General features: G+C 37.5%; 1 protein-coding gene across 1 annotated transcript in view; it reads right to left on the bottom strand.

The window, feature by feature from the left end:
- MINDY3 (MINDY lysine 48 deubiquitinase 3) overlaps positions 1 to 16,584 on the bottom strand; it is a 33,197-nt gene extending 16,613 nt beyond the window's left edge. The window contains exons 1-8 of the mRNA XM_020806650.3: positions 16,340 to 16,584; positions 12,097 to 12,176; positions 11,387 to 11,444; positions 9,737 to 9,910; positions 3,097 to 3,148; positions 1,887 to 2,001; positions 570 to 643; positions 131 to 210 (exon numbers count right to left, since the gene is read on the bottom strand). Coding sequence (XP_020662309.2) covers positions 131 to 210; positions 570 to 643; positions 1,887 to 2,001; positions 3,097 to 3,148; positions 9,737 to 9,910; positions 11,387 to 11,444; positions 12,097 to 12,176; positions 16,340 to 16,436 — 730 coding nt within the window. The 5' untranslated portion in view covers positions 16,437 to 16,584. The remainder of the gene's footprint in view (positions 1 to 130; positions 211 to 569; positions 644 to 1,886; positions 2,002 to 3,096; positions 3,149 to 9,736; positions 9,911 to 11,386; positions 11,445 to 12,096; positions 12,177 to 16,339) is intronic.
- Between the last annotated feature and the right edge of the window lie 227 nt (positions 16,585 to 16,811).

Raw genomic sequence — 16,811 nt, 5'->3', positions numbered from 1 at the left:
GTATTGCTAAAAAAAAACCCCACAGTTCAAATTTATAGGAAGTATTTAGTATTAAAATTCAAAACAGTTAAACAAATATTATACATTCCTCATATCATATTATAGCAAGAAAAATTAAACACAAACTTACTCATTCCTGAGCATTCTCTGTCTCCATCCCAGACGTTAGATACTGCATGCCCCGTCAACAAGAGGTTAATTAAGCTTTGACTTAACAGGAAGAAGAGAAGATTTTAGATTTGCAAACATGTTATGATTTTATCTCTTTCTAAACTGAGAATTCAAATGGCACCCTAACCAATTTTTTTAGAAGTATATCAGATGCTGTAAACTGAACATGCACTAAGACAAACTTTTGAGCTTATCGAATCTAAAAGAATATCAACAATACAAGTGATCTGGTTAGCAATCTCAAGAAATGATATGAATGATGATATGAATGATGACCTTCATGCATTTGCTGTCAATTTCTTTATAGTTTATTATCGCAAATACTGTACTTCAGAAGTATGTTTTAATTAAAGAACAGTCAATGTTTCAACAGAAGCACCAAAACAACCAGATCTTACCTTCCATGACCATACACTGGATCTATCAATGGCTCTGTTGAATCTTCTATTTCATTTTTTATATTTTCAATGCCCTAAAAAACGGCAACATTTTATGCTAGTTACAGCAACCTTCTCATGAGTCATGAAATGTTAAAACAAATAAATACCTCTTAAATTTCTACCATAAATGTAAATATTGAAAACTAGCTCTCAGTTTGACTAATTTGTTCCAATAGGGAAAATAACCCAAGTGACTAAAACACTGTGGCACTTCAAAAATAAACTGCTATATTTTAATATGAAGTAAAGGTTCCCCTTGACAATTTTTTTTTGTCCAGTCGTGTTCGACTCTAGGGGGCAGTGCTCATCCCTGTTTCCAAGCCATAGAGCCAGCGTTTTGTCCGAAGACAATCTTCCGTGGTCACATGGCCAGTGCGACTTAGACACGGAATGCTGTTACCTTCCCACCAAGGTGGTCCCTATTTATCTACTTGCATTTGCATGCTTTTGAACCGCTAGGTTGGCGAGAGCTGGGACAAGTGACGGGCACTCACTCCGTCGCGTGGATTTGATCTTACGACTGCTGGTCTTCTGACCATGCAGTACAGGCTTCTGCGGTTTAGCCTGCAGCGCCACCACGTCCCTATTAATATGAAGTACATTTACTTAAATAGTGAATTATTTTAAATCAGTAATTTAAAAAATAAAAATGAATCCTCATTTAAATAGATTTCAACATATACCTATCTCAGATTGCCCGTGTCCATGTAATGATGGCCAAGTGGAAACTGTAGGTCATGTCTTACTGTACTGTCTTTTCTATAGAGAAGGCTTTTCTATAGAGGCTGTTGTACACTTTTTAAATTGCATTTTGTATATTTTAGCCACATAATATGTTTCATGAATTGGTTATATATTTTTAAACTGCATTTTGTATATTTTAGCCATAAATATGTTTTATGGGCTGGTCACCCAACTGTAATATATAAATTTGTTCATTTATTCAAATAAAATCTATTTTTAAAATTTTAAATCGTAAAATAAAATCCAATTAAAAAAAAATTAAATTGTGATTTAACCCACCCAATAGAAGACCGATAACTTCAGGTCACCATCATTTCAAGAAAAGGAAAACCGTAAGATAAAGTGTTATTCTTCTTGCAAGTAGACTGAGCAACCTCCACCTGAAATGCCGTCTACCCTTCCTTTCATACCTAGTACAGCTCTCACCACACAAGTTTATAAAGTAAACCTTACCTTACCTTTCCAAATCCTCATTCTACATGCTTAACATATAGGTTAAATGAGTACTTTAAATTAGTTAAAAACACACACCTTGGTCAGTATCACAGAATACAGAAAAAGCAACACGCCAAATTTGTTTGTCCAGACCGAAAAGTGATTCCACACTGCCTCTTTGAAATCAGGAAAACTTGTGAATGACTGCTTGCTGCAGATTTAAAAAAATAACAATTAGATTTTGTACTGGCCTTTGTTTGTAATTTTAGAATCTGATTTTGTATTTGTAGTTGACTAAGAACAAAATGGAGCATAATGCAAAGTGTTTGTAATTTAACAGCAGCAAATGCCTACACAGAGAAAAATAAGTTATAGCATGTACACAGCACTAATGGTGTCAGTGTGGCAGCATGTGCCAGAACTATAGAAGCTTGACTTGAGATTTCTCACTTGAAAACACCTCACAATGCCACAGTCACTAAAGACCTGCAGTTCTTTTAGGGCACATATAATAACCACTTTAAATTTTGTTTTTAGTAATAAATGCATAACATGCAACTAATTCATTTCCTTTTATAAATGTTTTAAATTATCAAAAAGCTAACAAAGTTAGTGTAAAAAAAATGAGCAAGCATAATGATGGCCAATTCAGAAAACTGTGCATGTACTCCTGTACTCACATAATGAAGCCTCATCCCACATATGTTTACTTTTGCAATGTAATTTCAGGTACCCCATCAGCACAACCCCAGCTATTGCTACTAAGAATTTTCACTCAGAAGGCTGTTACAGCACAGGTCACTTAGTAATAAGCCTCACTCTCAAGGGGTGCATCACTGGCCACTAGACATACATACCTGTCCATCCAATTCCAAGTCAGCTTCTGAGCATCAGAAACAAAAAAAATCTGATTGTAGAAATGTTTCTACACAGACAGCCCAACTGTGGTGATTGCTAAATTGTGAACTTGTCTAAATATGTGTCACACAAAGAACAGCTTTATATTCAGGGCTACCTTAAGTGCTCAACTATGGGTAATGAAACCACCCCCAACCCTCATTTGTAAAGAAACTGTTAAAATATAGTTTGGAATAGCTATCACATTTGCTTCCAGACCTAACTTGCTTATGTATTCATAAGCAGGTTTTTTTCTGGTCTTTGACCGTAATAAACTGTTCATTCATAAGCAGGTTTCAACTCTGGTGTTCAATCACATGGAGTTGAACAGTATTAGGCTCACAGCTTAAATAAAATTTTGTTTACTGGGACTAGATAGTGTATTTAAGTGTTCCAACATGTTACTTACTGAATTAATGCATGAAATCGCTCAAAGCCAAGCTCTTCGACAGCCAAGGCAGCTATACACAAGAGACACTTTTCAGCACTACACATGGCAAAAAGTGACACAAGAAACACACAGCAAGCTAGAATACTTTCAAGCCTTTCATAATTTAAGCCCTTCCCCCACCCTCTTTCGGACCATCTTAGACTTGCATAGTTACATGGCACAAACCAGTTTAAAGCAAACCATCTAAGTCTCCACTTTACAGGGAACTGGATGCACAAAGCCATTAGACAAAATACTGCCAAGGCTAGCAAAACCATTGCAGTTTAATAGCCTTTAACAGTTCCAGGGGCAGCTTTGAGTACAATGACTGCAGGGAAATCGCCAACTGCAAGCATACAGAACACAGGTCTGCTAGTTGAGCAGATTTTCTGAAAAGATAAATAAGCATGGATACCCATATTTCAGAGCAAAACTAGGGATAAAAGGCTGTATTTTCTCTATTTTCATTCACTTTCTTTCAAATATTGTGCTGCAAAAGAATTAGAACCACATATTTTAAAGTAATGCATTTTCTTATTTTTTTAAAAAAACTATCCAACTTAATATTAGATAACCTAACAGTAGAAAAAAAAATACAGCACCTAGTGCCTTCCCAGGTTCAGACTTTATATCACCTTTCCTCACTCCTTTGAAAGATAAATTGAAATGAGGTTTTTCTACAGAGGACTGAAGTAAAAAGTTACTACTGTGACTACAGGGTATATACATGAATGGGTTCGGCATAATTTAATTTAAAAATCAGTTTTAAATGTTGTGAAGTTGAGCTAGCCATCCATAACATATTTAAGAACTAAAGATAAAAAGAGAAGTCCCCAAAATTACTGTACAAGCAACCTTTGTAAGCAGAACTGTTAACACTGATAAAATAGGAAAAGACATATAGGAGTTTTTGCGTTTCCAATTACAGTAAGAAAAAGGTAATACTTATGTTTGTCATATGCCTCTGTCATATGAATTTGACTTTTAGTAACCCTAATACAGTGGGGTCTTGACTTGAGAACTTAATCCGTATTGGAAGGCGGTTCTCGAGTCAAAGAGTCTGTAAGTCAAATCTCCATTGACCTACAGTGCATTGAAAACCGATTAATCCCGTAACAGGCCATTTTTGTTCCATTTTGGTTTTTTTCTGGTCTGTAAGTCAATTCTCAGGCTGCAAGTCAAATCTAAATTTTGCGGCCAGAGAAGTCTGTAACTCAAAAAGTCTGTAAGTCAAGCCGTCTGTAAGTCAAGGGTCCACTGTAACCCTAATAGGGTTTTCAAAGTAAGCAAGATATTTAATGAACAGTTTTACCCATGCCACCCTCATGAGTTTCCATGGCTGAGTGAAGATCTGAACAAAGGTCTTGAGTCCAAGTCCATCACTGTATCCATTACACCACATTGGGTAAGGTACCACTATAGAAGTTATGCCTATGATCAAATAAACAAATTGTTGAAGGAATAATGATATAAAAAAATCTGAACCTGTGAACTTGCACTATTATAACCAAAAGAATGGCAACAAGTCATACATGTACACCACATAAAGCAGATGAAACGAGGAGACTTTGTATTGGCAATCTGTGTATCAATGATGGTTGCCAATTTTGCAGACATTTTGTACTGGGTGGGACAGCAGAAGATGGAATTATGAACAGAGGAACACAAACACTATTGAAAGAAACATCTTCTGAAAAACAGGAGAGTATTAAGTCTGATCCACTAGTTAATAGATAAAGAATATGAAACCTTTATTTTGTAGTCAAATGTGTATCAAAAAGATGATTTACCCAAAGTCTCAGCTCTCTTGTTTACAGCTACCAATATAAAATACTAACACATTTTATAGTTCTTGAATTAAATGCTGAGAAAAATAAGAAAAATTGTCACTGATTTTCCAGCTAATTCTTTTTCTTTGTCCTTTTAAGAAAAAAAATTGTAAGTCATTTTTATATTGTATTTAGAATACTGTCCTTTTAATTTATAAGCATAATCAAATTAGCTGGCATGCAGGAGGGTATGTGAAGAGCAAGGGTAAAACCACAAGTTTTGCTCTCTTGCAAGCACTCCTCATGGGGTGCTGTTTTAAAAGATTTCTAATCCTTCAGTAACTCTAGGGAGATGTGGTAGATTGCCATCAACAGAGGAGCTGAAAAATCCCAGTGTGGCATATATTAAGTGGTGATTTGAAATGCTAGGAACCAATTTCAAATTGTACTTTACTAAATGGTCACAACATCTTACATATTCATGCCTCACATTCTAGCATGAAAAAAATAGGGGTTTCCAAATTAGTACATGCTTGGAAAAAAAAAAAGACATATTTGAGAATCAAATATAAATAATGTACCAGACCAGCAAAATGTTGGCAAACAACATAGTATTAATATATAAAATAAAAAAGATTTTCCAGATGTGCATTGTCTTCACAAATTATAAGAAACAGAATTTCAATATTACATCCCATTTTACGACTCATGGCCAATGTTGGTAGATTGAAATGTCGTGCAATCAGAAACTCAAGTTAAGACTCTTAAAGGCCAATTTTATGGCAAGAAATACCTAGCAGGGTGAAGGATGATCACAAAGTAAATTTGGTGAGCTGATACAACAACAGCAGTCATTTTGAAATTCCTACCCCTTTATATTTTATTCATATATGGAAGATTCTGTAATTAGAAAAAACAGGGAGTCCATGACTCCCCATGTCAAGTATCTCCCCACACATTGAACAAGAACATCTAAAGAAAGGAAGCATATATATATAGATATCCTTACTTCAGAGATTCATGATCTAAATACTTAACACAACCAATGGCTATACTCACAATAATGTAAAGTATCTAGCTTTCCCTATTGCTTGACAGATTTTAGAATACTAATCACTCAATACTTCCCTGTTACTCAAACCTTCATAGTACAAAAATATTTTAGGTTTCCACTTGTTAAAACAGGATGGGAAATATGCAGCTCCAAAACGCTTTTTTTGGGGAAAAAAAAAGGTAAGAATTGGGGGGGGGAGTTCGAGGTTGTGGGAGCAGTTGTGACGCTCCAAGGTCTAAAAATGGGTGTTTGAATCCTCCAGACGTTGGAGACTGCCCAGTATTGTGTTAACACTCTAGTTCTATAAATACATACTGGGGAGTAAGCCCCACTGCACTTTAAGAGAGCCTTAGCTGAGAATAAGTAAGCATTAAATAGGGCTACATGCACAACCTAATTTATGAACTATAACACTAATGCAAAACCAACATAGAATTTACTATGCTCTAAGATTCGGTGAACTATATTTCACATATTAGTTAGGCTTTCAAAGCCATGTACTAAAAGAGTGCAACCAATTCAAAACTGTGGTCACGTGTTTCTTCCTAATATATTCTGAGTTGCAATGGAATGACCAGACACATAATTTGTATCACAACATTTCTGTTTCCACTTTCAACAAGCTATATGCATCTGTACTTAAAAAGATAATTCTATGTTTAACAGCCAAGAACATTCTACAATATAGCCCTCAGAGTTCAATTATTCAACAGGGATTCAAGAAAGGAAAATATGCTCTTGCATCTCAACTGGTCAATTCTCCCAGTTTAAATTATTAGCATTCCCAATGAAGACCAGCAGCTACTTAGAGAAAAACGTTAGTTGTTTCATGCACATATTACTTTAATACAGCCTATACATACTACATTCCTATGGGGTTTTTAAACTATCCAGCACATAAGTTAATGGAAGTAGGCTAATGGGAATTATACAGAAAATAATATCATTAACTTGGGACTGGAATGTTAAAGGATCTAAAAATTACAGAGGCAAATTCTTCCACAATGGACATTTTTCTCTGAGACAACTTTGTAATTAATATGGTACTCTGTAATTAATATGGCTTAGTCTGTTAATTTTTAACTCAGGCTGTACACATACTCTTAAAGGCCCAAGACAGATGCCCAATACTCATGTTATTATTAAACATATGATCATTCCAGTGCAATTAAATTAAGGGATGATGAAAAGTTCAAATTAGAATATGCCAAGATCAAGCTTAACATGGCACACCCATATGCATAAGATACTACTGTAGTGGTGTGAAGGTAGTAGATCATTGTATCACTCTATGTTTATCAGAAATTACTCATGATAATTTTCAGAAGAGGCATTTAATCAGGCTTCACAATACAGTGGTGCCTCGCAAGACGAATGCCTCGTGGGACGAAAAAACCACAAGACGATTGTTTTTTGCGATTGCTATGGTGCCTCGCAAAACGATTTATTCTATGGCTGTGCTTCGCAAGACTTTTTTAAAAAGCTGATGCCTCGCAAGATGAAAAAAATTCATTTGTCTTGCGAGGTTCCCATAGATGACTTTTTCGCAAGACAGCACTTCTCGCAGAATGAATTACATTCGTCTTGCGAGGCACCACTGTATTCTCCTACCACAAGGTGTTGTAAGTCAAAAAGAACAGTATTTTGATCTGCACCCACATATTAATAAAGCATCTTTAGCTGAGGGAGAAGTTTCTCACTGTCTTGTTGTATTTGTTTATTAGGAGAGAAACATTTCAACAATACCAGATTAACATAAAACTGATTCAAGAGTGATTAAATTGCCTTGGGGGAAAAAACTCTTCCCTTCTCCTTGTTTATTCTGCATGACTCGGAGATACCATTCTGCAGAATAAACAAGACTGCAGAACTGAAGAGTGGACAAATATAAAGGAAATTAACCATGGACTGTAAAATAGGACTGCAAGTTATCTGCAAATTGGTCACCTAGTTTTCATATATTTTCACCTGTAAACAGATTAGTTAGTTCAATGGAGTGAAGCCTAATTAGGTTTTCATAGACATAAGAGCTTCCTCCTTTCATGGACAGGAACTGTATTCAGCTGGCAGAAGAGGGGTGTGAAGTAATGTTTGTTGAGTGCATCCTCTACTGCCAGTATTCCAAAGGATGCCCTATCTGAAGTACATTTTCTGAGGATATACAGGAAACTAGGAAGCCAGAGAAAGATGCCTTTCTCTTTAACCTGGTGGAAATGTCCTATGAAGAGCACTCAATTCAGGGGATGCACCTGCCAGTGTAAGTAGCAGGGTGAATAAAAATCAATGATTTTTAAAAATCAAATCATGATCTAAATAAAAAATTGATTTTTTGATTTGAATAGTCAAAAAAATCTGATTCTTTTGATTTAAAACAAATCCGCCCTGATAAGATACAATGCCAGCTTCCAAGCTTTAATCAACATTTAACAAATTGAAATAAATCCACAGATGAGTTTTTAAGCTACACATAGGTATCACAACAACACAAACATATTACAGCTACTGCCATTCTGCACCTTGTTGCATTGGGGTGAGGAAATATCAGGGTATTTCTTCTAAGATCGTATTTGCCACTTACAGCCTTTGTAGAATGTTACAAAGTTGCAATTGGGCAACTTGTAACCTAAACATTGCAATTCTCATCTTTAATAGCTATAGTGGCCTGGGACCATAAAATGGGATGCAACATTATTCCTAAGAACCTGGGTGGGTGGAGATGCTCTTTCACATTTTTGGACTACAACTCTCAGAATTCTCCAAGAATTTCCTGCCCAGAATTCAGGGAGTTGCAGTGCACAAACATAAGGCTTTTGGGGTTATTTGCCTCCCATGCTGCCAAACTTCCACCATTAGTTGCTTTCTGCTATTTTTATATTTTATATTTAATATATATAAAAACTTCCTTTTTTATATTTTATAATATAATATATATATTTTATATTAAATATAAAAAAGGAAGTTGCTGCTGTGCTTCCTGGGAGTTCTTCAGTCTTCGGGAGGTACCCTTTACAGAGCCCAACAGGCAGGGAGACTACAACTACCAGTGTCCTTGGCACCCAGAAGAGCCCAGACCCCAATAATCAGCCAACCACCACTGCTATCACTGATGATCGGCCAGTAGGGGCCAAGTGCTCTCAGATGCAGAGGATGCTGGGAATCACATCCTAATTTTTCATTAGACTCTATAAAGCAGTGGTCCCCAGCCTTGGGCCTCCAGATGTTCTTAGACTTCAACTCCCAGAAATCCTGGCTAGCAGAGGGGGTGCTGAAGGCTTCTGGGAATTGTAGTCCAAGAACATCTGGAGGCCCAAGGTTGGGGATCACTGCTTTAAAGGACATCTCCCCAAGAACTGGCTCCTGGAAAGCACCAGGGCAACTTCCTTTTTCAAAAAAATAACAACAGAAGGCAGCCAATAGAGGATGTGCTGCGATGTCAGAGGTAAATAATCCAGAAGTCCTTATCTAGCAGGATGAAATCTAGAGGTCTAAAGAGTTGTGTCTGCATGCTGCAACTGCCTGAATTCTCATCTGGGGAATTCTGGGAGAATTCTAGGGAATGCAGCCCGAAAACATCAAAGAGCAAACCTCTATTAAAAACACTTGTCAGTTACTTTAGATCCACAGACCTTAACTGAGTTTTGGAGTTCAAACCTGGAAGCATAAAGCCTACATATACCAGGACATTGGGCAGACCATTAGCTGCAGTACAGTTAGAATGAGTAAGATTTTTGAAGAAGAAATCTTGCAGAAGCACAGGAGCCTCACTTGGAATTATGTTACACAAGACATATCTTACAGGGCTGCTCCTCCTGATGGCTTGACTCAGCTGGACTCTCAGAAATACTAGCACTTTCTTCTGCAGTCTTTCTTTTTTGCCAAGTTGCCAAACAGTAAGATTCTGAATGATCAGAGCAAGCCATTTCCAAAATTTCTGTTAATGTATGGCAAAGGAGATTCTTCTGCTCTTCCTCTAAAATAGTGAAATAGAGAACAAATACAATTTTTGACAGGTAACGTCTACAAAAAAATCTAGCAAGGTACATTATACTATATAAACCAGTAGTCTACTTAATCATTCTAAGCTTTAAGACAATTCAGGAGGAGGACTGGCAACCTGAAATCTCTAGTTGAAGCCCATAACTTTGGAGCTACCAAGCAACTTAGTTCTCTACTTAATTTAAACAGCAAGCTGTGGAAGAGAACGAAATCAGTGAGGCATGAAGTCTTGGCTCTTTCAGCCCTCCATTTCTCACCAGCCAAATTCAAACATTACTTCTAAATGGATCATCATTTAGAGCAGGCAATCGCCTATTTAAAAAGTGGTCAGATTTTGGAAGTCTCCAGGAGTGCAATAAACTTTCTTGTGCCAAAATCCTTTTACTACATTGGAGCCCCAGCCATAAACACAACCTGGGGAAGTCACATGTGAGGCCAAACGTCACCTAACCTGAAACTCTGGGCGACCACCCATCTGACCGCCAAGGCAACTGTCCAGATCGGTCTTGGCAGCCAGATGGGTGGTATAAAAGTCAAACAAACAAACCATTCATCAGACCTTCTCTGGTCCACAAAAGAACTTATGGAGGGCAAAATTATATGCAAAAGGTAAATCAAACCCTTTGGAGAGTTCTGAAGGCCTGATATGGCAATCATATAAATGTTAAAAGGGGGGGAGAGATCTCCAGAAGACAGAGATCTTATGGAGAGGACAAAAAGACCCTGGACCCTCAGAGGTTGGTTACTTCTGCTTTAGGGCTAGAAGAATGAACCTGAAGAAGCATTGGGTTTTCACGCTTACCGCTTTCCTCCGCTCCTCTAGGGCAACCATGAGGTAAGATTACAACCCTCTGTATCCTGGTTTAAAATAAGTGAGATTACAAAACCTCACTTACTTTAAAATTACGGTTTACTCAAACAAGCCAAGGTCATATCATCTTCGGTTTTTCAGTAAACCATAGATCATGACATCTAGTTTCATTTTTTTAAAAAAATGTAAGATTGCAGTAACTTAGATTGTATGGGTGGTTTCCATCAAGTCTTAGAAATTCAAGGGTCATGTTCATAGCTTCATTCAGTAAAATTCTTCCTCTTGTAACTACTTAAGACAATGATCAATTAAACTTAATCCACCTTCCCTGGCCCCAAGAGAAAGAAAGAAAAATCTCTGTAAAACAGTAAGATAGACTGTCCGGTCAGAAGAACACATACACTAGTGACTTTTTTTATGCTTACCAAATTTGCCCAATGATTTGATTTATAGGATCTGGCCTTTCTTATGGAAGATTTGGAAAACTCAGTTACATATTCTCTATTTTATGTTAATTACTGCAGGAAAGCATCACTCAGAAGTATTTACCAATGATAGAAAACTTACATAGGCTTAGCATATCATATTTGATGACAAGTACAACATCTAAATCACCCTTGAGAGTAGTTTTATCATTACCTTGACATTGTCTCCAAGCAGATTTTTCCCAACTGAACAACTTCTTCAGAAGAAATGCCTTATATTAAAAATAATATTGACATATCAGAAATGTATGATTTGTTCCCCAGTGGTGCAAAACACTCCATTTTCAATACTGATTTTTTTTTTTAAAAAAAAGATATTCCAAATTATTGAAAACTTTCTCTCATTCAAACATGCAACAGTCTACCATAGATAGCTGAATAGTTTATGAACCGCTTAACTGCAGAAGGGATTACTAATTTGGGCAGCTACACTACCTTTTCCTGACCTGAAAATGCTTGAAGAATTTGATGACAATGGACAAATATTCCTCTACCTATCTGTTACTTTTAACGGGAGTCAATGCTGCAGAAACACATGGGGAAGAAGCAAATTAACTGTTGAACTTGCATCTAAGTCAGGTGTTTGTGCTGGTTTTGTACATATTAAATAAATGTTGTGTTCAAAATTGCTCAAAATATGTAGATATTTGTATTATTTTTTATTATATTAAATGAATGGTACACACAACATATCAAAAGAGTGTCAAAGCAATTGCTGTTTACCTTAGAGTGGTACATACAGAATGCAGTCTCCAATAATAAACCCACTCAAATATGCTTTATTACATTAAATTACTAACTTCAGCAAAGAAAGAAGGGTAAATATATTACCAATTTAGTTTCCACAGATCTTTATTGTATTACCTGAACAGGTGCAATCACAGCACAAGGACCTCCTTCAAATTGTTCTAGTGCAGTAGATTCTGATTCACTGAACACAAAACCTAAAAGAAGGAACAAAAATGATAAATTATTTTTTTCCAAAGCAAAGTTAAGACACTTATTTTTGTCAGGGTCAAACTGCAGCATGCTATTTTCATTATTCTCTGCCTATGTTTTCAAACTCATTATTCTTTAAACAGTATAAAAGAACTGCAGTTACAGTATGTTCTCAGGAAATTACAGACATCAGACAGTGCTTGGAGAGATTTATACATAATTTTCCCTTCTTGACTGTCTATAATCTTGTTACTTTTACCTCACTTCTGTTAAAAACTGAGAGCACAATAACAAACTGCAGGAGTAATGAGAAAGCCAGTTCTATCATCACTTCTTTGCCTGCGAGTCAACAGATCAAGCATTCACGGTACTTTCCTAACCTATCACAAAGAATCACACAATGCATGTTCTCCTACACAAGGAATATCTAAATGCTTGCTCTTTATCCATTCTGCAATGTTTGGGCTTTCTTTAAAATCCTACAAGCCTAAACAATATGACATTAAAAAGACCAAATTTGGGATAATCAAAACTTCACACTGATATCTCATTACTCTTTTATTTCACCATTCGTTATAAATTAGAAAACAGTGGAAAATAACTAACAAACATCCTGGAAAATGAAGTAAAAACAAAACAAATTAAAATAAATTAAATAATGTCTGAAATCCTATAGCATGTGGCATACTATCAAGTCACAACTGTCGACGTTCATGCTGAGTTAGCCCACACCTGGGTACACAAGAAACTGTGCAAATGACCACATTACTGCATCTAAGAAACTATTTCCTGGATACTTTCATCTTGCTGCAAATTTCACAATTGCTCTTGCAACTTCAAGTTACTCAAGTGAAGCTATGCAACCCCATTTCAGCCAATAATATAATTACATTTGCCATAATCAAAATAATTAAAGACCTCAAATAAAGTTCTGTTTTCCAGATGGGAGTGAAACCCTGGATTGAACTCTAAGGGATAATAGGAGAGACCATACTTTTTATTTTAAGGTAAAAGCTCTGGGGCAAAAAAATAGGGAGATACTCACAAAATCATCTACATTACAATGTCCACAGGTTAAAAAAAATCATCATAGTATCACGGGATTACCTTCAGCAATGTTCAAGTGGTAAGTTCCCTCTGAACCAATGTTCCCTCTAATTATCTGCATGCCTGCACCAGTGCATCTTAGAGGGAACATTGCTCTGAGAATGGATGCATTCTCTTATGATAATCTTTGGCCAAAATCAGCTGTGTTCTGCAGTTTTGCTGAATTTATATTGGATTGTCCATACTTTATACAACCTTTTAAAACGATCAGAGTTTACTGTTTTGACACAAGTGAAATACTGGAATGAATGGTGTACAAAAGTCACTTTAGTTTAGTTACTCCAATAGCTAAATAAGATTGATATCAACCAAGATCAAAGACTTGTTATCTCAATATAATGTATGGATACTTTTACAATCATAAATAATTTTGCAACGATACTGCAGAGAAACAGCAGTTTGACGTTATCTGTAAGACTATAACAACTCAAATAACTAAAGCCTATATTAATAAAAAAAAAGTAGTTTCTAATGTTAGAGCTTCTACTTCTGACTTTTCAGAAAACTGCAGGGAGTCAAATACAGCAAGAAGAGAATAAGAATCCAAGTGAGGGGAAAGGAAGGATAAAACATAGTAGCCATAACATAGTAACTGTATCAACAGAAGCTGGCTGGATAACCCAGTGAATTCAGTAGTATCTGGCCTCTGGAGCTAGAGGTTGAAATTCCAGTTCCTCACATAAAAAACAGCCTGTGTGGCCTTGGGCAAGGCTTGCTGCACAGCCCCAGGATGTCCCCAGAAGGAGGGAATGGTAAACTACATCTCAGTACCTGCTTATAACAGGAAGTAAATTATATATTCTGGTTTACTGTTTAATGCTCTGAGATATGTTTATCACCAGTCAAGTTTATATTCTTTCTTCAATAAATCTGTCATAGCAAAATAAATATTTTCCTAATGCGGATTGCTATATCTTTCAGCTTTACGCTGGAAGGGAGGAGAGAAAGTTTCAAGGTTGTCAGTCCAGAGGCAATGATATTACATATTGCACTTACTAGTGCCTCTTCTGTAGAATTGCCGTGGGGTTTATTGGACACATTTCAATTAGTAGATATATTGTGCAAATACTCTATCTTTGCAGAAGACATACTGCAATTGCATTTGAAAATTTTTAACATTAATACTGTAACATCATATCACTCCCCTCTAAGCATATAGCTAGAGATGGGGGTATTTGTATATGAATATCCCCATGCACTTAGATTTAACGAGGGCCTGGCCCTGGTGGTGGCCTCACTCATCCTTCCAATTACTCCCAGAGTGCCGCTCTTCCCACTTGGCTAGCCACTCCAGGCAGGGGGAGGGAGGACAAGTCTCTCTGCATGGACGCTGAGTGGCTAGCCGAGTGCGAAGAGAGCAGGGCTCTGGGCATGATTGGAAGAATGAGCCGGGCCGCCGGCACCACCAGATGCATGAGTGGATGGTCCGGCCCCAGGGGCTGGCCCCTCATTAAATCTAGCTGCAAAGGGACATTCGTATGCATATAAAAACACCCCCATCTCTACATATAGCATTGACAAGGTTATGCTGTTAGTTACTTTAGCTGGGCTACTGGGTTGGGCAAAAAGATCATTCCTCTTGGATAAGGTGCTGTTTCTTCATTGCCTTTATTCCCTAACATTCTACTAAGCCATTTACAGCTGGTATCAACCTTGAGAATCATTATCAAAGATAAAATATTTCATCCAAGAATACAAGAATCTTCAGATTTAAAAAAACCTCCAACAGCAACAATACTAGTTTGTGAAGTATCTGAATTTATTATTCATGGGCAATGTAGTGATAAACTCCACTGTCAGTGATGCTCCATTATTTCCACGGTATAAGTAAAGAGCATGCTTGAAGCAGAAAAAAACTTTGCAATAGGGTCTTATATCCTTTACATTCAGAATAACACCAAAAGGCTTTTAGAGACCAAGTGCCAAAACCTTTTTAAAATCCAGCCTTTGTAAGGATGAGGAAAACACTTCAGATTCATGGCTACTAGCATCTGTTTTCTAGATGCCTGTATAGCCTGGTAGTGGGGATTTTCCCAGTCCTGACAAACCAGACAATTAACAAAATGTACAAGACATATAACATAGCAGAGGAATACATAACAATTGGATGGCCATTATAAAAGAGCCTTGGGACTTCAACTTCCACATGTTACCAAAGACCACAAATATCAACAATACAAGATGGTTATTATAGAGAGCAATTAAGCTATATTTAAGCTAATACAATACTTATGATAAAATACTACTTGTAGAATAACTACTTTGGCAATGGCCATAAACAGAGAAGAGAAAAGATGCATCAGTTCCTCAACTAGAGATAACAAATAAACTCCTCCCAATTATAATGTGCAAAAAGTTACTGCCTATCTAAATAAAGTTTCTATATTACAAATTGGAAATGACATCTCATATCCATATGTAAAATGGATGGGGGAGAAGCCTTTTAGCATTTATCACAACTGGTGTATTTGGATTCTTTCCCACCCACCAGAAAAAGGCAGAGGAGAAGGGAAGAATGCAGGACTAATATGAAGAAGTGGATACAGTCAATCTCATCTTACCTACCATAATTCAGAAACTGAGAAAAAAGCAAAGAGAATATCCTTTATTCCCTCATATGCAAGTTGCAAGTCATCCACCTCATAGTCATTAAAGCCCTATAAACAAACAGATCAAGGCCCTGCAAACAAGCATGAATAATTATTCCTCAGATAAACACCCATGCTTCATTTTCCCTCATTACCCCAAAGGGAGAAGAAAATTAGCGTAACAAATCTTGGTCTACAAAGGAATCTAACAGTTTCAGCTATTGGTTGGTATAAAATAGTAATAAATATGTAATAAATAAACAAATAAACTAGGAGGAGGAGCATTATTTTTGGCAAATGGCGGTGTAGAGGTGTGGGTGTTAAAGAAGTGGGATAAAAGGGAATCTAAAGGGGGGGGGGAGAGAAAGGCATGAAGAGAAGCAGGAAGGGAAAACAAAGGCACAAGAAGGGAGCTCCTAGAGGGGAAGACTGGGTGGAGGCCGGGAGGAGGAGCCCCGGGACGAGGGACCTACCTTGCGCCCAGCGGCAGAAGATGGTGTCTCCGAGGCCCTGCGAGCCGGGCTTCTTGCCCCAGACCAAGTGGACCACCTCCTGCCCTAATTCTGCCATGGTGGCGGCAACAAGAGCGACCGGGGCGGCCCTCTAGCCGGGCGGCTCCGAGGCAACTCCCGGCGGCGGCGGAAGCCAGAGGGAAAAGACGAGGCCGACGAGGCGGCGGTTGAGGGGCGGCTGCCAACCCGTCTGCGCTGAACATGGGCTGCTGGGGCGGGAGGCGAAAACCGGCCAGGAGGGTCTTTCGCCGGGAGGAGGAGGAGGTGGAGGACGAGGCTGACACTCCGGGCTGGCAGGCCTGAGGGAGTCAAAAAAAGGAGAGAAGGGTCAACAGGGAGGCGGCGAGGAGGGACAGGCGAGGCCCAGCGCAGCAATAATAATAATAATAATAATAATAATAATAATAATAAAATAATAATAATAATAATAATA

The sequence above is a fragment of the Pogona vitticeps genome, chromosome 6 (assembly GCF_051106095.1).
Source record: "Pogona vitticeps strain Pit_001003342236 chromosome 6, PviZW2.1, whole genome shotgun sequence".
Classification (NCBI taxonomy): Eukaryota; Metazoa; Chordata; class Lepidosauria; order Squamata; family Agamidae; genus Pogona; species Pogona vitticeps.
This window is presented reverse-complemented; position numbering and strand designations above follow the sequence as displayed.